General features: G+C 42.3%; 1 protein-coding gene across 1 annotated transcript in view; it reads right to left on the bottom strand.

The window, feature by feature from the left end:
* Nucleotides 1-201: 201 nt before the first annotated feature.
* Nucleotides 202-23,580, bottom strand: part of nid2a (nidogen 2a (osteonidogen)) — a 61,449-nt gene continuing 38,070 nt past the window's right edge. Inside the window, exons 17-31 of the mRNA XM_067366523.1 lie at nucleotides 20,659-20,886; nucleotides 20,109-20,336; nucleotides 19,555-19,782; nucleotides 19,005-19,232; nucleotides 18,514-18,741; nucleotides 18,023-18,250; nucleotides 17,532-17,759; nucleotides 16,085-16,315; nucleotides 15,680-15,849; nucleotides 15,473-15,602; nucleotides 15,206-15,377; nucleotides 3,403-3,560; nucleotides 1,540-1,663; nucleotides 1,171-1,280; nucleotides 202-673 (exon numbers count right to left, since the gene is read on the bottom strand). Of these exons, the coding sequence (XP_067222624.1) occupies nucleotides 1,172-1,280; nucleotides 1,540-1,663; nucleotides 3,403-3,560; nucleotides 15,206-15,377; nucleotides 15,473-15,602; nucleotides 15,680-15,849; nucleotides 16,085-16,315; nucleotides 17,532-17,759; nucleotides 18,023-18,250; nucleotides 18,514-18,741; nucleotides 19,005-19,232; nucleotides 19,555-19,782; nucleotides 20,109-20,336; nucleotides 20,659-20,886 (2,690 nt within the window). The 3' untranslated portion in view covers nucleotides 202-673; nucleotide 1,171. The remainder of the gene's footprint in view (nucleotides 674-1,170; nucleotides 1,281-1,539; nucleotides 1,664-3,402; nucleotides 3,561-15,205; nucleotides 15,378-15,472; nucleotides 15,603-15,679; nucleotides 15,850-16,084; nucleotides 16,316-17,531; nucleotides 17,760-18,022; nucleotides 18,251-18,513; nucleotides 18,742-19,004; nucleotides 19,233-19,554; nucleotides 19,783-20,108; nucleotides 20,337-20,658; nucleotides 20,887-23,580) is intronic.

Raw genomic sequence — 23,580 nt, 5'->3', positions numbered from 1 at the left:
ACCTTTCTGCGTTGCATTAAGGTTTATGGCCAGACTGTATGTTGTTTTACCCCTGGAGCAAGAAATTCAACCTGTTCTGCTTTATACCTCCAACTGTGCATATACTGTATTAAAAAAAAAATATATATATATATATATATATCACAGCAGAGCCAAAAAATATCTGAAACATAATGCGAGCAGACATAATAAAGTTGTCAATCACATTTTATTGTTATAAATATCACATCTTACAAAAGATAAAAAGGATAAAAAATTAAGGTTGGTAAAAGACCACTTTGGTTGTTTAAAGTAATTTAAAAATTTAGTTTTTTCCCCCCAAATACTGTTTTAGTGTTTTTATAAACATACAAATTACACAACTGAGGGTTTTTTTTTTTTTTTTATATTTGTTATTTGTTAGGGGTTTTTTTAACAAAAAGTCACATACAAAAGTACAGTAGAAAGAAATGAGGTATAAAACAAATTTACAAAACTATTTTGAGAAATTATTCACGCTTTCATGTTTGTAAATTTGCACTTTGGCATTGATGGTGACGTTTGTCGAGACTTGCGGGTTCTGCGATCGGCTCTTTCCTGGTCCACGTCTCCGCCGCAATTCCCACAGCACCAGCTCTCCAAACACTCGCCCAGAATAGCACCATGTAACGCTGGCTCTGTCATTAGTGTCTCCCTATAACACAAAATGGGACATTTGTCGGAAATCTCTCACAGAAAGCCAAGTTTGGACAAATGCGATAACATTTCATTTTCGAGCAGAGGAATGCTTTCATATGCTAGCACAGATATACAAACACTTATTCTGATCTTGTTTGACTCTTTTCTGGTATGTAAAGAGCAGAAATGCTTTGAAGTACCGGTGCGACACCAGTGTTTCATCGCCTCTGTCAAAACTACAGTGATTTGGAGGCAGGTGCCTTGTACTTTTCTCTTAAGTGCCTGTAGCTGACAGCTCATGTCTGAAAAATGTCATCCTGTTATTTGCTTGAAAAGGTCACCCACGTTTTGCTACATGGAAAACGTGCTTTTAGGTGTACCTGCACAAATATAAATACTTCAAAAAGAAAAATACATTAGCAGGAGCCCATTTACTGAGTGCTTATATATAATGGAAAATGTATTAGCAAAACTAAAATGATAATTTATTTTACCACAGAAATCTGTAAGTACCTTATAAACAGTGTGGAGGAGCAACTGTAATTCCATACAAATGAGACCTCTGATCAGGCAAGTACTCATCTGTTGACTGGTTATCTCGACTGAGAGCAATGACCCCATCTCTGAAACATCACAGAAGAAAATCAGTCATTTTGTAATAATTGAATTGATAAAGGTACAGTCACACTTGACAAATTGGACCTCACAACAAATATGAGTCCACTCACTTTTCACTGCAAATCATGTTGCTCTGATTTTTGTATTAAGTATGAATAGAAGTGAATAGAGCACCAAGTCTAGTGTGACACCAAAAGTGAATTGAACAATATCTGATTCTGAAAATGGTCATTTAGTGTTGGACATGCATGTGCTATGCTTTACCTCCTCCAGTCTGTGTAATAGTAGTGATTGGCGAAGGAGACCATGCTGAAGGGGTAGTTCAGATTACTGTGGACCACACGTCTCCCTGTCCCGTTAGGCGATATACACTCTAGGCGCTTGGTTCCTGTCCAAATCACAAAAAAAAAAGGTTATCAATGTATTTTGAATGTACGGAAGAGGATTAGGGCCAAGCAATAATAAAAAAATAAAACCATCTCGAGATTAAAGTTGTTACATTTAGAGAAAAATTTGGAGAAAAAAGTCGAGATAAAATGTTGAGAATAAACTCGTTAAATTACAAGAAAAAAGTTGTTAAATTATGAGAACAGATTCGTTAAATTATGAGAAAAATGTCATTAAATTACGAGAAAAAAGTCATTAAATTACGAGAACAAATCCTATTCCTATTATGAGAAAAAAAGTCATTAAATTACAAGAAAAAAGTTGTTAAATTACGAGAACAAATCCTATTCCTATTATGAGAAAAAAGTCGTTAAATTACGAGAACAAATCCTATTCCTATTATGAGAAAAAAGTCATTAAATTACGAGAAAAAAGTTTTTAAATTACGAGAACAGATTCGTTAAGCTATGAGAAAAATGTCATCAAATTACGAGAAAAAAGTCGTTAAATTACGAGAACAAATCCTATTCCTATTATGAGAAAAAAGTTTTTAAATTACAAGAACAAGTTCGTTAAATTACGAATTTGTTCTCATAATTTAACGACTTTTTTCTCGTAATTTAATGACTTTATTCTCAACATTTTATCTCGACTTTTTTCTCGAAATTTAACGACATTTTTCTCATAATTTAATGAATTTGTTCTCATAATTTAACAACTTTTTTCTCGTAATTTAATGACTTTATTCTCAACATTTTATCTCGACTTTTTTCTCGAAATTTAACGACATTTTTCTCATAATTTAATGAATTTGTTCTCATAATTTAACGACTTTTTTCTCGTAATTTAATGACTTTATTCTCAACATTTTATCTCGACTTTTTTCTCGAAATTTAACGACATTTTTCTCATAATTTAATGAATTTGTTCTCATAATTTAACAACTTTTTTCTCGTAATTTAATGACTTTATTCTCAACATTTTATCTCAACTTTTTTCTCGAAATTTAACGACATTTTTCTCATAATTTAATGAATTTGTTCTCATAATTTAACGACTTTTTTCTCGTAATTTAATGACTTTATTCTCAACATTTTATCTCAACTTTTTCTCAAAATTTAACGACATTTTTCTCATAATTTAATGAATTTGTTCTCATAATTTAACGACTTTTTTCTCGTAATTTAATGTGTTTATTCTCAACATTTTATCTCAACCTTTTTCTCGAAATTTAACGGCATTGTTCTCATAATTTAACGAATTTGTTCTCGTAATTTAATGACTTTATTCTCAACATTTTATCTCGACTTTTTTCTCAAAATTTAACGAGTTTTTTCTCGTAATTTAACAAGTTTATTCTCAACATTTTATCTTGAATTTTTCTTCGAAATTTAATGACATTTTTCTCATAATTTAACGAATTTGTTCTTGAAATTTAACGAGTTTTTTTCTCATAATTTAATGAGTTTATTCTCAACATTTCATTTTGACTTTTTTCTCGAAATTTAACTATTTTTTTCTAGAAATTTAACAACTTTAATCTCGAGATGGTTTTTTTTTTTTTTATTATTGCTTGGCCCTAATCCTCTTCCGTATGAATGAGCTTTTCAGTCCTGGCTTGTTATTGTGGTATCTAATTCAGATTTACATGGTCAGAATAAGATGCAATGTGGACCAGACTTTGTCGAAAGCCAAAAATATTGCTGCACAAAAACTAGCCTACATGGGCTAAGTGCATACCTGCATCAGCCCAGCAGACCTGGCGTGTAGTGGAGTCATAGGCCAAAGCATTGGGCAATCCAATGCCGTCCTGTACCAGGACTCTTCGGTTTTGTCCATCCACTGAGGAGCTCTCAATTTTAGGAGCTTCTCGGTTCCAGTCAGTCCAGTATAGGGTTCTGTGAAAAGATCAAGTTTTACTTGTCAGGACATTATGGCAATGGTTGAACTTTCAACCATTATATATGTGTATGTGCGCACACACACACACACACACACACACACACACACACACGCACATATATGTGTTCCTGGGACCAAGGAATAGACTTTTGTCCTCTGTAGTGGACATTATATTTTAGTGATTTTCTGGAAATGTTCTGAAATTTTTGGAGGTTTCACCATGACAACAACTGTTTGTTATAAATCAACATCTCAGGAAAATGTTATGGGGTTTCAAATCAAAATATGATTTTCTGTTATGAAACAGGACATTGATTTCATACATGTCCACTGTAGAGGACACCAGGACTTAAATCATGTTTATCAGGCATTTTGGGAGACACAACAAGTGAATAGCGAAATAAATTATATATCAATATTCCTATTAATTATTAGATATTATTATGAAAATGTTTCCAATTATTACTCCCATTATTACACTTCTTTTTTTCATTACATGTTGCCCCAAGAACACATTAATATGCAAATTAGATACAGTGTATAGATGCATTGTATTGAATGGGAAAACCCATGTATGGCATAAAGTAAAATGGTATATCAATTAATTCCATTATATCTTTCATAACATAGTTGAGAATCATCTTTAAACAAAGTTTAGTTAAAAAAACCTGAAGCCTAAAAAATTGATCGGTGAATAAAAATCCCATTGTTTTTGTCATTTTATTTTTTAAACAACTTAGTCCTGGTGTCCACTACAGAGGACATAGCATCCAGTGCATCCAGAAAGTCACTTTTTCCACATTTTGTTATGTTACAGCTTTATTCAAAACTGGATTAAATTCATTATTTTCCTAACAATTCTACAAACAATAATGACAACCATAATGACAACGTGAAAGAAGTTTGTTTGAAATCTTTGCAAATTTATTAAAAATACGAAAAAATCACATGTACATAAGTATTCACAGCCTTTGCCATGACACTCAAAATTGAGCTCAGGTGCGTCCTGTTCCCTCTGATCATCCTTGAGATGTTTCTACAACTTGAATGGAGTCCACCTGTGGTAAATTCAGTTGATTGGACATGATTTGGAAAGACACACACCAGTCTATATAAGGCCCCACAGTTAACAGTGCATGTCAGAGAACAAACCAAGCCATGAAGTCCAAGAAATTTGTCTGCAGACCTCCGAGACAGGATTGTATCGAGACACAGATCTGGGGAAGGGAAGAGAAAAATTTCTGTAGCACTGAACATCCCAATGAGTTCTTGGGGGAGAAGGGACTTAGTCAGGGAGGTGACCAAGAACCCGATGGTCAATCTGACAGAGCTCCAGGGTTTCTCTGTGGAGAGACGAGAACCTTCCAGAACAACCATCTCTGAAACACTCCATCAATCAGGCCTGTATGGTAGAGTGGCAGACGGAAGCCACTCTCTCAGACCATGAGAAACAAAATTCTGTCCCATGAAACCAAGATTGAACTCTTTGGCCTGAATAGCAAGTGTCATGTCTGAAGGAAACCAGGCACCGCTCATCACCTGGCCATTACATCCCTACAGTGAAGCATGGTGTTGCCAGCATCATGCTGTGGGGATGTTTTTCAGCGGCAGGAACTGGGAGACTAGTCCGGATCGACGGAAAGATGAATGCAGCAATGTACAGAGACATGATAACCTGCTCCAGAGCACTCTGGACCTCAGACTGGGACAAAGGTTCATCTGCCAACAGGACAACGACCCTAAGCACACAGCCAAGATAACAAAGGAGTGGCTACGGGACAACTCTGTGAATGTCTTTGAGTGGCCCAGCCTTGAACCCGATTGAACATCTCTGGAGAGATCTGAAAATGGCTGTGCACCAACGCTCCCCATCCAACCTGATGGAGCTTGAGAGGTCCTGCAAAGAAGAATGGGAGAAACTTTCCAAAAATAGGTGTGCAAGCTTGTAGCATCATATTCAAAAAGGCTGTAATTGGTACCAAAGGTGCTTCAACAATGTATTGAGCAAAGATAGATTGTCATGAATGTGGCTCCCTCATCTCATCCTCCGGACCGCCGGAGGGAGCCATCACCGGAATACTGAATCTCATTCGGACTCCATTACCCATAGGCCCTCATTCCTGGGACTGATTGCACACACACCTGCACGGCATCACACACACCCTATATAACACACACACTTGCATTCATACATCGCGAAGTCTTGATTTGCTACGGTGGTCATTTCTGAGCGTTATTCCCTGGACTGTTATCTCGTTGTTTCTTGGACTGTTACTCTCTGCTGAACCTTTGCTGCCTACCCCGATCTCTGCCGGTGCCCTGGACTGTGTTTGCCGCCTGTCTTGATCTCTGCCTGTGACCCGACTCTGATTCTCTGCTGCCAGCCTCGACCCCTGCCTGTCCCTGTTTACGGTACTGCTTTGCCCTTGTTTGTAAACACTACTGTGTTTTAATAAAAAGCTGCAAATGGATCCGCACTCTGTTGATCCTTCATTACAGAAGACTTCGCCACCCGGTGATCCAGCAGCTCTAATACAGATTTCCTCCGAGCTCTCAGCTCAAGCCAACCAGCTAGCGATGCATCACCATCAGCTGAGTCGACTAACTTCATTAACGGAGGAATTAGTAAAGACACTGCAGGGCCTACGGCTCAACCCCACCGAGGTCGCCACGCCGCCTCCCATGGCGTCTGCCACACCAACCTTCCCGTCTCCTCCTGCTGTCAATCCCCGCCTGGCCCTTCCTGAGAAGTTTGACGGTACCCCGGCCAAATGTAAGGGCTTTCTGCTACAGTGCTCCCTGTATGTTAACCAACAGTCCTCTCTGTATACCACCGAGACGAGTAGAATATCATTTGTCTGCTCGTTACTGACGGGTAAGGCTTTGGACTGGGCTACTGCTGTTTGGAGGAATGACAGCTCAGTATTCCCCACTTTCACTGAGTTTCTGAAACAATTCAGAGAGGTGTTCGAACATCCTGCAGGCGGCCAGAGCCCGGGTGACCAGTTAATCTCTCTCACGCAAGGTAAAACAACAGCCTCTGAATATGCCCTGCAATTCCGCACTCTAGCAGCTCAAACTAACTGGGTGGAGGATACACTGAAACTGCTGTTTCGTCGAGGGTTATCGCTGGAATTACAAGCAGAACTCGCTTGCCGCGATGAGGGAAGCTCACTAAACACGTTTATCGAACTTGCTATTCACATTGATAACCTCCTTCGTACCAGGCGTCCTGCACGGATTCCCAGAGCAACCAACATTGCCCCTGAGGTCATGCAAATCGGATACACTCCACTTCTGCCGGAGGAGAGAGAGAGGAGACGGCAGATGCATCTCTGTCTATACTGCGGCCAGGCTGGCCACGTCAAGGCTAACTGTCCAGTTCGACCCCCGTCAACCAGCTCCCGGGCGGTGAGTTCTCCTCTTCCCTCTGATTACGCATCTAACTGCCTCAAAATTCCTGTCCTTTCATGAACGGAACATACTCACTCACGCCCTGCTGGATTCTGGAGCTGCGGGAAACTTCATGTCTGACATGTTCATTAAAGATCACCATATCCCCTTAACTGACTGCCACTTTCCCTTAACAGTGGAGGCGCTAGACGGGAAACCCATTGGAGGAGGAAGGATCGCTCATATCACAGACGAACTTAAACTCCAAGTAGGAATCCTTCATCAAGAACCCATCCGCTTCTACGTCATCCACTCACCTAACAACCCCATCATCCTTGGTATACCGTGGCTTCGTATCCATAACCCACATATGTCCTGGAAGGAGGGTCAAATCCTGCAGTGGGACACTCTTTGCCACCAAAACTGTTTAAAACACGTCACTCCTTTACCCATTCGCTCTGTGGAAATACAGGAAACCGTCCCTGGACAGCTTGACATCCCAGCTGAGTACACAGACCTGGCCATAGCCTTTAGCAAACAAAAAGCTACAGAATTACCACCTCGCCGACCTGGAGACTGCGCTATAGACTTGCTACCCGACACCTCGCCTCCTAAAGGCAGAATTTTTCCCCTGTCACAACCAGAATCCGCGGCCATGAAAGCTTACATTGAGGAGGAACTAGCCAAAGGTTTTATTTGACCATCCACGTCCCCTGCATCATCAGGGTTCTTCTTTGTTAAAAAAAAAGATGGAGGTCTGAGACCCTGCATTGACTATCGAGGTCTGAACGAGATCACAGTCAAGTTTCGCTACCCATTACCATTAGTACCTGCCGCTCTGGAGCAACTAAGACAAGCCAGATACTTCACGAAACTCGACCTCCGCTGTGCCTACAACCTCATTCGGATACGTGAGGGGGACGAATGGAAGACGGCATTCTCCACAACCACAGGTCACTATGAGACCCTTGTTATGCCATTCGGGCTCTCCAACAGTCCATCCGTCTTCCAATCCTACATTAATGATGTGTTCAGAGACATGTTGAACCGTTGGGTTATCGTCTACATCGACGACATCCTCATATATTCCAATACACTGGAGGAACACATGCAACATGTTCGGGCCGTGCTACAAAGACTCATCCAACACCAGTTATACGCAAAAGCAGAGAAGTGTGAGTTCCACCTGACTTCAACCTCCTTCCTGGGGTATGTTATCAGTCAAGACGGCATCGCAATGGATGACACGAAGGTGAAAGCTGTACTGGACTGGCCGAAACCACGCACGCTAAAGGAACTACAGAGATTCCTGGGCTTCGCTAATTTCTACAGGCGGTTTATACGAGGCTTCAGCAGTGTTGCAGCCCCTTTAACTTCCATGACTAAGCGTCACATATCTCGGCTGCACTGGTCCCCAGAGGCAGAGGCGGCTTTTAAAGGATTGAAGGAACGGTTCACTACAGCTCCCATACTCCGTCATCCTGATCCTGAAAGGCCCTTCATCGTCGAGGTTGATGCCTCCAACACGGGCATTGGTGCCATTCTTTCCCAACGCCAAGGTACCCCAGAGAAAATGTTTCCTTGTGCTTTTTACTCCAGAAAGTTATCCGCGGCTGAACGTAATTATGATGTGGGAGATCGTGAATTGCTGGCAATGAAGGCGGCGCTGGAAGAATGGCGTCATTGGTTGGAGGGAGCCCAACATCCATTCACGGTACTCACGGACCATAAAAATCTAGAGTACCTCCGCTCAGCCAAACGGCTTAACCCTCGCCAGGCTCGGTGGGCAATGTTCTTTACTCGCTTCCAGTTCAAGGTGACATACAGACCTGGGTCCAAGAACACGAAAGCCGACGCACTATCCCGGCAAGCTGAACACCTAGAACGTACTGAACACGCAGAACATATCATTCCTGACACTCTGCTTCTCGCACCCGTCCAGTGGGATGTAATATCCGAGATCACACAGGCCAACGAACAGTCTGCTCCTCCAGCTACATGTCCCCCTAACCGTCTGTTCGTACCAGTAGCTCTGAGAGAGAGGCTCCTGCATCATGTTCACGATTTGCCCAGCTCTGGACACCCAGGAATTACCGCCACTCACCACCTCTTGCAAAACCGGTTCTGGTGGGACACCATGCTCCGTGACGTCACCCAGTTCATTCACCACTGCACCGCTTGTCAGACATCCAAGACACCACATCAATCTCCCGCTGGCCTGCTTCAGCCACTACCCATTCCACAACGTCCCCGGTCACACATAGCCATACCCTGCGTTCCAATGTCCATACTATCCATCCTAAATAGTATGTGAGATTAAAATAAGTGTGTCCCAAAGCATAGTATGTTGAAAAGAGTATGCCAAAAGTCCCCGGATGGTCTACTATTTCCGGTAGATTTTCGAAGTGTGGATCCGTGCACACTATAGAGGCTAATATTGCCCACAACCCATTGCGCATTGGACGAGGATTCAGTTCAGAACTACAAACACGAGTAAAAAGTGTTAAAAACTACAAAACATGGCGGATATACGCGATTGACGCTAAGAGATTTGAGTGACTAATAATCAGTTTAACCTGATAGAAAATATATATTTAATGTTACCCGTGTTATTTTTCATCTGCAAATACCAATGTGGACTTTTATAAAGATCCGATTGGCCATTAACTTTTAAATGCATCATTATGCATTAATAAGAGGAGAGTTCTCCACATGAAAGACCCGCGAATGCAGATCAACGTGCTGTATTTCTCTCCGATACGGTAGGAAATTAACTAAATGAAATGTGGAGGATGTAAGATGATTGACAGGCCAGTTTACGGTGACTGGATGCGACAGAGAGAAAAGACGCGATTGTATGACGTGTTAGTATGTCCCAAAGCTTGTCTACTCTTTTACTACACACTCAAAAGTAAGTACTTTTAGTTCACAGAAAGAGTATATACTTTTAGGGCGTAGTATAAGTAGGCGAATTGGAACGCAGCAATAGACTTTGTAACCGATCTACCACTGTCACAGGGCAACACCACCATACTCACGGTTGTTGACAGATTCTCCAAAGCCTGCCGCCTCATTCCCCTTCCTAAACTTCCCACTGCCTTCGAGACTGCGGAACTACTATGCAACTTCGTGTTCAGGTTCTATGGGCTGCCTGAGGATATCGTGTCAGACAGGGGACCACAATTTACCTCTCGTGTGTGGGCAGCGTTCTTTAAACAACTGAACGTCAATATCAGCCTGACATCGGGCTACCACCCAGAATCTAATGGCCAGACAGAACGGCTAAACCAGGAGATCACACGGTTCCTCCGCACCTACTGTCAGCAGAACCAGGCTGAATGGAGTCGGTATTTGATGTGGGCGGAGTATGCCCAGAATTCTCTGAGAAAACCGGCCACGGGTATCACTCCCTTCCAATGTGTCTTAGGATTTCAACCACCAATGTTCCCGTGGTCTGGTGAACCCTCTGACCTACCCTCTGTCAACGAATGGTTACAAAGGAGCGAGGAGACTTGGAACTTGGCTCATCGCCACCTACAACGGGCAGTTCGGCGACAGGAGGTACAGGCCAATCGGCACCGGCGTCCCAATCCCCAGTACACCGTGGGTCAATGGGTCTGGCTCTCCACGAGAGACCTCCGACTAAGACTTCCATCCAAGAAACTCAGTCCCAGGTTTGTAGGGCCTTTCCAAATTGTTAAACAGATCACTCCTGTCTCTTTTCGGTTAAGTTTACCTGCTAACTATCGTGTTTCTCCCACTTTCCATGTTTCGCTGCTGAAACCCTCCGGGGGTCCGAGAGGAGAACCAGAGGGAGCCGTGGGCCGTCATCCCCAACCGCTGGTAATTGAGGGCGAGGAGGCTTACCAAGTTCGGGAACTGCTCGATTCCAGGCGTCGGGGTCAGAGACTACAATACCTGGTCGACTGGGAGGGGTACGGACCGGAGGAGCGATCCTGGGTCAACCGGGATGATATCCTAGACCCCACACTCATGGAGGAATTCCATCGGACGCACCCGGAGAGGCCGGCCCCTCGACCACGTGGTAGACCCCGGCGTCCGCCTCCTCGCGTCTGGAGCCGCTCGCAGGGTGGGGGCTCTGTCATGAATGTGGCTCCCTCGTCTCATCCTCCGGACCGCCGGAGGGAGCCATCACCGGAATACTGAATCTCATTCGGACTCCATTACCCATAGGCCCTCATTCCTGGGACTGATTGCACACACACCTGCACGGCATCACACACACCCTATATAACACACACACTTGCATTCATACATCGCGAAGTCTTGATTTGCTACGGTGGTCATTTCTGAGCGTTATTCCCTGGACTGTTATCTCGTTGTTTCTTGGACTGTTACTCTCTGCTGAACCTTTGCTGCCTACCCCGATCTCTGCCGGTGCCCTGGACTGTGTTTGTTTGCCGCCTGTCTTGATCTCTGCCTGTGACCTGACTCTGATTCTCTGCTGCCAGCCTCGACCCCTGCCTGTCCCTGTTTACGGTACTGCTTTGCCCTTGTTTGTAAACACTGCTGTGTTTTAATAAAAAGCTGCAAATGGATCCGCACTCTGTTGACCCTTCATTACATAGATATAATATAATAATTTTTTTTTAAATTTAATTTGCAAAGCTTTCAAACAAACTCTTCACGTTGTCCGTATGGGGTATTGTTTGTAGCATTTTGAGGAATAATTAACAATCCACTTTGGAATAAGGGTGTAACAAAACAAAATGTGGAATAAAGTGAAGTGCTGTGAATACTTTCCAGATGCATGTATATAAGGCTTTTGACATGGGAGGAAAAATGGCTCACAGTTTGAGATTTTTCATGGGTTGAAATTTATGTTTTGCAAAATCTAGAAACATGCAAAACTGTTCTGCTCTATTTAGCATTGAATTAAACAAGATGTTTTAAATCAAGGCCTATGAAACTCGGTCCCTCAGAAGATGGTAAATAAAAACTAGCCAGCACTATTTTTAATGTTGAATTATTGGCCAAAAAAGATTTATACCTGTAAATTACGTTATTCATGTCCCTCCCAGAGGACTTTGGAGCATGAAATCACAATTTCACAGAGTTAAACTTGAGGGTTGCAGCTTTGCACATTGCTTGAATATTTTTTTTTTTTTTTTTTTTTTTTTAAATTCTCAACTAATGCATCAGACTTGAACCCAGATGGCAAGTTAATCGAAACCATCACATGTATGCGTGACGGCAAAAACAAACTAGCACGTAGCCCAAATCGCAGCACCAACAAACATGCATTAGCAGCTATTCTCATGGCCCATGAGGTTTGGTCTCCTGTCCTCCACCCTAGTTCAGTTGCTCCAGATGTTGCAGATGGCTGTGTTTGTGGAGTTGATGGCCCACACGTTGCCTGCCTCCCCTGAGACCTGAGAGCTAGGCCAGACATTGAAGCAACACTAACATCTGGGCCAATTTGTAGTCTTGCCCTCTTATTTTCTCTGCCTCCCATACAAGTCCTGACCTCCTCGCTCTCTCGCTTCTTGTACTGTTCTCTCACTTCCCCTAAATCACACTTTCATAATAACAGATAACAGATTTGTAGTTTTGGAGCATTCTTGTAAAGGAAACAAGGGAAGTTGGTGATGGAGGGGAAATGAGGGGTCATTAAAACAGCCAATTATAGAATTAATTAAGCAGAGATGCCCCTGTTAATGGTGCAGTCTTAGTGATCCAGCATGCTCAAGACAAAAACACAGAAAAATGTTAAAAAAATAATCAAATTCATAAATTCTATATATTTATACAACAGTTCTTTCATGGTTTTCAAATATGATTAGCTGAGAGGTCTTTCCAGCCATGCGATATTCTACCAGCATCACCACAGGAACCGTTTCACCGTTTGAATCACTCCGCTGTCAGCATTCTCACAGGGAGTGTCATGGTGGACGAGCAAACCCACCATATTTTTATGGATACTACTGTTATTAATGTAACAGAATGTAGTTTTAACAGTTTTTTAGACGAGAGCGTAGTTGTTTAAGCCTCAGATATGCAATTTATATGTAAACATAGTGTCTTATTTGAAAATTTGTTTAGATGTTTTCGGAGATGCAAGCTCCAGGCCGTCAGCGACCGCTCATGTAGAAAATAGCTTCATCTCGGCCAGTCCTTCAGGAATTTGCCACTGGCTCTTATGTAGTGTTTAAACATGAGGTATAATTCATTTTGTTTATATCAAACGAGTCTTATTAATCTATTACTTGTTCCAAAACTAATAGATTTGGCTTAAGGGCTATATGAAATTTCATATTTTATATTTACATTGAAATTGAAATTAAATCCTGTATTAACTAGAAGGCTGGTTTTGTACGTTTGACTGAACTGTTTGCTTGTGTTTCCTATTTTACTTCTTATACTGTTATAATGGGTATTGTTGTTAATTTAAATATTATTGTTCAATAGATAATTTTTTATATAAATAACATGCCATATTTTTGGTATTGAGAAAGAGTCTGTTAGTGATTTTGACTTCAGTGAAAGTTATATGCCATTAGATGGTGGCAAAGACTCTCTTTATGAGTGAGTCAGTCAGTCAAGACTTTCATATTGAAATGGACTGAAAAAAGGAAACAAGGACATTGTTTTTACTTTAAACATCTTGCAAGACGCAATTGGCAAATGCATTGTCTAGCGCTGTCATAGAAATGTCTTAAATGTTAAAGGGATAAAGATATTGCTTTCCTAAGTGGATTGATATGAAGAATATCAGCTAGATGCAGGTAATTCACTCGCTCAGGCGATCTCTCTCTCTTAAAGGTCCCGTTTTTCGTGTTTTTTTTTTTTAGTTTTGATTGTGTTTATAGTGTGCAATATAACATGTGTTCATGTTTCGCGTGTAAAAAAAACACAGTATTTTTCACATAATTTACTTATCTGTATACCACTGTTTCCACTGTCATAAAAACGGGCTGATGACTTCCTTGTTCTATGAAGTCCCTCCTTCAGAAATACCTAACGAGTTCTGATTGTACCAGCGGTTCCTGTGTTGTGATTCGACAGCAGCTTAGGGCTCCTTGCCCGGAAAGGTCACGCCTCTTACCATAACGTGTGCTGCACATAGTTTTACATGTGGATTATTGTGGTGTTGTGCCGAATGAACACAAAAGACAATAATTCCCGAGAGACTGAACTCTTTAATCTCCACAAGCAGCGACAGAAAATTTACAACGTTAGCACTCACTCAGAAGAGTACCTCATACGGAAAACAGCCATATACATAAACATAGTCCCCTCTTGTGGCCATTATGTGCACTGCAGTCCAACATTAACTATTGCAGTAAGGATACCACAATTATAATTTTCGGGAACCGAGTTAAACATAAACTGTAACCATTGATCTCTAAGTACAGCGTCCCTGGGAAGGCCAAACAAAGGTGATTGGACTGCGGGATGAAAATAACAGCGTTTCGACGACATGGCGACAAACACACTCTACAAACGCAACTCTTGCTCTTCTCCGTGGGAGCGCAACAAGACCACGCCCCCTTTTTTGTGTATTCCTGTGGGCGGAGGTTAGTCAAAAAACTGTTTTAGTGACGTCATTAAAGGAAGTAGAAGGGATGTAGTCCAAACTGGCCGTTCGATGTAGGCTTTTCCACTGTCGGGCCGCTTTTCCACTGGCCCAGCCCGGCACGCTGTTAGCCCTGGCTCGCACTGGCCAGGAGCCAGGGCTAACAGTATGCCGGGCTGGGCCTATGGCCACAGACCTTAGACACCGAGGCCAAAATCAAGTTGGGTTTCCACTATCGGTCCGCCAGCGCTGATCTAAAAACCGCCCTTAAACACACCTCCATTGATCAAACATCACACAACCCAACCCATTTCAGCATGCAGACCATCACCTGACTACGATTAGCTCCGCCTTTCACCTTGCGCCTCAAGCCCCAGCTGGCCCGCTTTGGACCAAGGTTTTCGGCGGGCCAGAAAACCCATGCCTTTGGCACCAAGGAAGCACCGAAGAGGCACGATCAAGCCCCGGAAGTGACAGTGGAAACGCGACCGGCCCTGGCACGCACTAGCACACCCGGCAGTGGAAACGCGGCTATTGTTACTTTGTTACTAGTTCTAAAGTGTCGTTTTAGAATTTGTAACAGAGGCTTGGGCTCAACTGTTATACCTTCCAATGACGAGCATTAGTTCATTATTTCTGGTATTGTTTTTTTATCTTTAAGATAATTTTTTTTCATCTAAAAGATCATTTTTAAGCAATTTAAGCACATACCCTGTAGGGGAGTCCACAATGATGGCTCTGGGATTCACTAAGTCTGTGTCAAACAGAACACGTCTGTCACTTCCATCAAGGTTTGCTGTTTCTATCTTGTCTGGTGTGCTGTCCACCCAAAACAGTCTCCTACGGGCCACATCTACAGCAAGACCTTCTGGACTTGTCAGAGCTGAAAAAGATGGATATAAATAGTAATCAATTATTATATTATATTATAACTATTAATAATATTTTTTTTTGTTTTTTTTTGCAAAATAAACATACCTGTATTGATGATAATCTCAGATTCTGATCCTGGCTCCAGACTGGCTCGATTGATTGTCCGTCCTGCCAGATCTGTCCAGTAAACTTTCCTTTCTCTGCAGTCGTAATCAATGCCGACCACTATAGAGCCCTAAAAGTGCAAACAGAACTGAATCACTATACTTTTCTCAAAGCCACAGACTTCAGTCATTATTGTGCAAGTCTCACATGTAGAGCAAGCAGCACTGAAGATCTCTGCTTGTCCATCTGTGTGCCATTGAGAGGCAAAACTCCAATCTGTTGACCCTGGGCATAGAGCAAAGACGTGCCTGCTGGAGGCGGGGTCACATCTGGGCGTGGCAGAGGGCGCATGGTGGGAGGGGCCACAGTAGGTATACCTAGAAGGTAGATTTGATAGATTGTTTTAGCTTTGGAAAATATAACATTTTGTTGCCTCGTTATGAATATGAACATGAGATTATAAGAAAAATAGAAATTAAATAAAACATATTATTCATAATAATAATAATAAATACATATTCAACCACCACAGAAGCATCATAACTTTTACTGTCCAAGCATGGAGCCACTTAATTTTTGAAAAATGTACATTTCACACAGAGCGACACTCACAGGCAGGTTTCACAGCGTCGTGTGAGCGGGTTCCTGGTACTTCACGTCCGTTTCGGTCCACACACCAGCAGTAGCTGCTGTCTCCATAGCACTGAACTGGGTTGAACTCGCCGGAGGAGTCACACTGAGGTAGATAGTGGCGGGAATCCGGCTGGCCTGCATATTGCTGCAATAGACTGGCTCTCCAGCGCTCACAGACGGTCTCTGGACGCTGGGTTGGAGGCACTATCACTGGGTGTCAGAGGGGAAACCACAAACATATTACTGATGCTGCACAAAATGTGTATATATAATAATAACCACATAAAAGGTTTATCAATTACACAAAAGTATATATAATATTATTATATATAACATATGTAAACTATTTTTATGTGCCCATGAACCTCGATTTCTAAAGAAACAGAAGACATAGTACCAATGTATTTGCTTATTTTCTATCCATTTTCCATTTAACATCTAATTTTAAAAGTTCAATAGCACATTTCCTTCTTTCACAAGTTTCACTCTTGGCTACAAAACATTGAGACAAAACAGGAGGCATTTCTAACTGGTGAGAAGAGGACACATCCATTGGCAGTGTTGACCTGGACTAAACTGCACATATTTTCCCTCTGCTCTGTAATCTCGATGAACACAGACTGGACTCTGTGAGCTCTGCTACAAATTAGAGTGATTACTTGCACATGATGAGAAACTACTTAGCAAATTAGAAAGTCCACATTTTAAAAGCAGTATTACAATTCTAACACCAGTTGCTGGATGATGACCATGTCAAACATGTTTTAGATGTGTTGCCCATGCAAAAGTTGGCACTATGATCCTAGTATATGGTGGATGGTTGCCAGGGCGTTTCTATGCAGTTGTTAAGGTGTTCTCTTTGGATGTCAAGTCACCTTTATTTATATAGCGCTTTTTACAAAGCAGATTGTGTCAAAGCAGCTTTACAGTGATAACTGGTATATAATTTTGGCTGCACAGCAGCTCTTAAAGAAAATGGTGTCATGTTATATGGTGTCTGTTATTACAGACTGTGATTCCACAGTTATTAACATCTTTAGTTTTTTTTTTATTTTCTTTTTTTTTTATGTATACTATGTTAATTTATAAGACTTTATTTTGTGTTACATTATCTTGCCATTTAATTTCAGAAAACTAGTTAACTTTTGTCCATTCTTCTCTCTGGATATGGCTAAGGCTCCACCGGTAATGTAAGTCTATGGGATTTTATTAGCTTTACATCATTCACCAGGTACCAACTCACAAGTTTAGTTGCTTAGAGAAGCAGCCCCACAACAGTTTGATCCCTTTAGATCAAAATCCCACTCAATTGGCTGTGATTTTATCGCTTTATGCAATGTTGTGGTTTTATTCAAACCTGAAACATTGATTGACACTGGAAACTTAGGACTTTTTAGGCCGAGACAACCATGAACAGCTCTCTTACCAGGCTCGTCACAGTTTATTCTCGGGGCTCCAGGTGGAGTTCGCGTTCCCGCTCTCTCCTGCCCCCTACTGTCCACACACCAGCAGTGACCTGTGGACCCGTGGCACTGCTGAGACCTGTACTGACCCTCCTCATCACACTGAGGGATGAAGGCTCCTACACGAGGAACACCATCGTTTCTGCTCTGAACACTGTCTCTGTGCTGCTCACACTGGGTCTTGAGACGACCTGGATACACATGAGATACACAAGGGATTGTTATTCTGGTCTCTTTCACCACATATCAACCTGTAAATTTGATTGCTTAGAGAAGCAGCCCCATCAACAGTTTAATCCCATTAGACCAAAATCCCACTCCATAGCTGTATATTAGACTGGCTGTGATTTTATCGCTTTATGCAATGTTTTGGTTTTATTCAAACCTGAAACATTGCTTGACACTGGAAACTTAGGACCTTTTAGGCCGAGACGACCATGAACAGCTCTCTTACCAGGCTCGACACAGTTTATTCTCGGGGCTCCAGGTGGAGTTCGGGTTCCCGCTCTCTCCTGCCCCCTACTGTCCACACACCAGCAGTGACCTGTGGACCCGTGGCACTGCTGAGGCCTGTACTGACCCTCCTCATCACACTCAGGGATGAAGGCTCCTACACGAGGAACACCATCGTTTCCGCTCTGAACACTGTCTCTGTGCTGCTCACACTGGGTCTTGAGACGACCTGGATACACATGAGATACACAAGGGATTGTTATTCTGCTCTCTTTCACCACCTATCAACCTGTAAGTTTGATTGCTTCAAGAAGCAGCCCCATCAACAGTTTAATCCCATTAGACCAAAATCCCACTCCATAGCTGTATATTCAGTTGGCTGTGATTTTATCGCTTCATGCAATGTATCAGTTTTAATCAAGCCTGAAAAATTGCTTGACACTGGAAACTTAGGACTTTTTAGGCCGTGACGACCATGAACAGCTCTCTTACCAGGCTCGTCACAGTTTATTCTCGGGGCTCCAGGTGGAGTTCGGGTTCCCGCTCTCTCCTGCCCCCTACTGTCCACACACCAGCAGTGACCTGTGGACCCGTGGCACTGCTGAGGCCTGTACTGACCCTCCTCATCACACTGAGGGATGAAGGCTCCTACAAGAGGAACACCATCGTTTCTGCTCTGAACACTGTCTCTGTGCTGCTCACACTGGGTCTTGAGACGACCTGGATACACATGAGATACACAAGGGATTGTTATTCTGCTCTCTTTCACCACCTATCAACCTGTAAGTTTGATTGCTTCAAGAAGCAGCCCCATCAACAGTTTAATCCCATTAGACCAAAATCCCACTCCATAGCTGTATATTCAGTTGGCTGTGATTTTATCGCTTCATGCAATGTATCAGTTTTAATCAAGCCTGAAAAATTGCTTGACACTGGAAACTTAGGACTTTTTAGGCCGTGACGACCATGTACAGCTCTCTTACCAGGCTCGTCACAGTTTATTCTCTGGGCTCCAGGTGGAGTTCGGGTTCCCGCTCTCTCCTGCCCCCTACTGTCCACACACCAACAATGACCTGTGGACCCATGGCACTGCTGAGGCCTGTACTGACCCTCCTCATCACACTGAGGGATAAAGGCTCCTTCCAGAGGAACACCATCGTTTTCACTCTGAAGACTATCTCTGTGCTGCTCACACTGGGTTTTGGGACGACCTGGATGCACAAGATACACAAGGGATTGTTATTCTGCTCTCTAGATATGGCTAAGGCCCCACCTGTAATACAAGTCTATAAGATTTTATTATCTTTTATATCATTGACTAGGTACCAACTTGTAAGTTTGATTGCTTAGAGAAGCAGCCCCATCAAGAGTTTAATCCCATTAGACCAAAATCCCACTCCACAGCTGTATATTAGACTAGCTGTGATTTTATCGCTTCATGCAATGTTTTGGTTTTATTCAAACCTGAAAAATTGCTTGACACTGGAAACTTAGGACTTTTTAGGCCGAGACGACCATGTACAGCTCTCTTACCAGGCTCGTCACAGTTTATTCTCGGGGCTCCAGGTGGAGTTCGGGTTCCCGCTCTCTCCTGCCCCCTACTGTCCACACACCAACAATGACCTGTGGACCCATGGCACTGCTGAGGCCTGTACTGACCCTCCTCATCACACTGAGGGATGAAGGCTCCTACCAGATGTACACCATCTTTTCTGCTCTGAAGACTATCTCTGTGCTGCTCACAGTGGGTTTTAGGACGACCTGGATGGACATGAAATGCACAAGGGACTGTTATTCTGCTCTCTAAATAAAGCTAAGGCTCCAGCTTTAATGTAAGTCTATGGGAATTTTTATTAGCTTTTATATCATTCACCAGGTACCAACTTGTAAACATGATTGCTTCAAGAAGCAGCCCCATTAACAGTTTAATCCCATTAGACCAAAATCGCACTCCATAGCTGTATATTCAATTGGCTGTGATTTTATCGCTTTATGCAATGTTTCAGTTTTAATCAAGCCTGAAAAATTGCTTGACACTGGAAACTTAGGACTTTTTAGGCCGAGACGACCATGTACAGCTCTCTTACCAGGCTCGTCACAGTTTATTCTCGGGGCTCCAGGTGAAGTTCGGGTTCCCGCTCTCTCCTGCCCCCTACTGTCCACACACCAGCAGTGACCTGTGGACCCGTGGCACTGCTGAGGGCTGTACTGACCCTCCTCATCACACTGAGGGATGAAGGCTCCAACCAGAGGAACACCATCATTTCCGCTCTGAAGACTATCTCTGTGCTGCTCACAGTGGGTTTTGGGACGACCTGGATGCACAAGATACACAAGGGATTGTTATTCTGCTCTCTAGATATGGCTAAGGCCCCACCTGTAATACGAGTCTATAAGATTTTATTATCTTTTATATCATTCACTAGGAACCAACTTGTAAATCTGAATGCTTAGAGAAGCAGCCCCATCAACAGTTTAATCCCATTAGACCAAAATCCCACTCAATGGCTGTATATTCAATTGGCTGTGATTTTATCGCTTTATGCAATGTTTCAGTTTTAATCAAGCCTGAAAAATTTCTTGACACTGGAAACTTAGGATTTGTTGGGATAAGACAACCATGAACAGCTCTCTTACCAGGCTCGTCACAGTTTATTCTTGGGGCTCCAGGTGGAGTTCGGGTTCCCTCTCTCTCCTGCCCCCTACTGTCCACACACCAGCAGTGACCTGTGGACCCGTGGCACTGCTGAGGCCTGTACTGACCCTCCTCATCACACTCAGGGATGAAGGCTCCTACACGATGAACACCATCGTTTCCGCTCTGAACACTGTCTCTGTGCTGCTCACACTGGGTCTTGAGACGATCTGGATACATTTAGGATACAAAATGGGTTTGTTATTTTTCCATCACGGCACTCAGTACAAAAATCATAAAGCTACTCAAGTAAAGTTGCAGAGTTAATCATGCAGGTGGTTCTGGCAACATTCAACCTTCTTTACGTCTCACGCCCTGGATATTTTATTCATTACTGAAACTTGGATTAAACCTGGTGAGTTAAGTCCGTTCACTGAACTGGTTCCACAAGACTGTAACTTTTTAAATTCTCCTCGGCTATCAGGCCGCGGTGGGGGACTTGCAGCAGTGTTTAAAAACTCTTATTTCTATCGCTGTTTAACAATTAGCCCTCATTGCACCTTTGAAGTGCTGTTGTTTCAGCCCACATTAAATGTCTCCATGGTGTTTGCTTTGGTTTATCGCCCACCCCAGCCAAACAAGGACTTTCTCAACGAATTTGCTGAGTTTCTGGGGGATATTGTTACCAGTCACGACAGAATTTTAATCTTGGGAGATTTTAATATCCATGTATGCTGTGACTCTAAGCCACTCTCTAAAGAGTTTCGAAGTCTCATTGACTCATTTGATTTTGATCAGTGGGTGTCTGGCCCCACTCATATTCAGGGTCATACTTTGGACTTAATTTTATCACGGGGTTTACCTGTACTGGACATTAACATCTTAGACTCTGGCATGTCGGATCATTTGCCAATCCTGTTCTCTTTACCCTTTACCGGAACTATACATAAGCAACAACCCCCTTCACGGCTGACTCGTGTTTTTTCAGATTGTTCTAGTGATGATTTTACAGTTTTATATTCTGAACTACGTGCCAATCAGGACATGGACTCATGTTTAAGTTATCTAGATGCTGACGAACACTTAAACTTTTTTAATTCCATCTGTTTTAATATTTTAGATGTTGTTGCACCTCTTAAGTTGAAAAAACATAAACACAATTCTAAGCCTTGGTTAAATGACACTACTCGTTCGCTCAGACAGACCTGTAGAAGGGCCGAACGTAAGTGGAATAAGGATAGATTACAAGTTTCTTATGAAATCCTAAAGGACTCTCTCTCTGCATTTCAGCGAGCTGCTAATGCTGCAAAACGTAAATATTTCTCTGAGGTAATTTTAAGTAACACTACTAGGCCTAAAGACTTATTCACAATAATTGATTCTGCTCTCAATCCCACTATTAATCACTTTCCTGTGACATCTGTTTCTCTTTGTGAGGATTTTGCCAGTTATTTTAATGATAAAATCTCACAGATTAAATCTCTATTGCCTTTGTCAGCCTATACACCAATTGATGTTCCTTTCTGCTCTTCTACATGGTCTGTCTTTGAGTCTATCACCTTGGACTCTCTTAAAGTGATTATTGCTGGTTTAAAATCTACTAGCTGCCCTCAGGATGTGATTCCCACACATTTTCTTAAGCAAGTTTTTCAAGCTATTGGCCCTGATTTGTTGTTTGTCATCAACAAATGTCTTTCCACTGGGACTGTACCTGAATGCCTTAAACATGCCTCTGTTCTGCCTCATCTTAAAAAAACAAATTTGAATCCTACTCTTTTGAGTAATTTTCGACCAATTTCAAATTTACCTTTTCTATCAAAAATTTTAGAAAAAGTGGTCTTGAGCCAACTTTTGCCTTTTTTGAATGATAACAATATTCATGAGAAATTTCAATCTGGTTTTAAAGCTCATCACAGCACTGAATCGGCCCTTTTAAGAGTTATGAATGATGTAATGCTTACCACCGATATTGGGCAGTCTGTGGCTTTGGTCTTGCTAGACCTTAGCTCTGCTTTTGACCTGGTTGACCACAACATTCTCTTATTACATTTAGAAAAATGTGTGGGCCTTCGGGGTACGGTGCTCCAATGGTTTCGCTCATATTTAATAAATAGGAGTTACTCTGTCAGCCTTGGGCACCATTCTTCCTCTAGTAAACAGTTAAGTTCTGGTGTCCCTCAGGGCTCTATTCTTGGCCCGTTACTGTTTAATCTTTATATGTTACCTTTAGGTTCTATTTTATCTAAATATGGTGTATCTTTTCATCTGTACGCTGACGACACACAAATTTATCTGCCTATAAAGCGTGATGATAAGCTTGCCTTTAAGCCAATATTTGACTGCTTAGATGAATTGAAACTCTGGCTTGCTAGTAATTTCTTATGTCTTAACGAGAGCAAGACTGAAATTATCTTGTTTGGTTCAAATGATCGCAGCATTTATGATGTTGATCTCGATACTTTGTTACCATACAGTACGACCTGTGTTCGGAATCTGGGGGTTTTGCTTGATAACAGTCTTAAATTTGATAAGCAGATAGGTTCTGTGGTTAGGTCTTGTTTCTATCATCTTCGTCTTTTAGCAAAGGTTAAGCCATTTTTGTCTGGTAAGAATCTTGAAACTGTCATGCATGCATTTGTGACGTCTCGCCTAGACTATTGTAATTCCTTGTATATTGGTGCCTCTCAGTCTTGTGTTACACGCTTACAGTTAGTCCAAAATGCTGCAGCCCGGCTCCTTAAAGGGAAGCGTAAAAATGATCACATTACACCAGTTCTGATTTCGCTTCACTGGTTACCGGTCAAATACAGAATTGACATCAAAGTCTTGTTATTTGTTTTTAAGTCTTTGCGGAACCAAGCGCCACAGTACATATCTGAATTACTGCTTCCATCCTCTCAGTCCAGATCACTTAGATCTAGGAA

This window comes from Chanodichthys erythropterus, chromosome 18 (genome assembly GCF_024489055.1).
Source record: "Chanodichthys erythropterus isolate Z2021 chromosome 18, ASM2448905v1, whole genome shotgun sequence".
NCBI lineage: Eukaryota > Metazoa > Chordata > Actinopteri > Cypriniformes > Xenocyprididae > Chanodichthys > Chanodichthys erythropterus.
The sequence above is the reverse complement of the archived record's forward strand: the minus strand, read 5'-3'. Positions and strand labels throughout refer to the sequence as shown.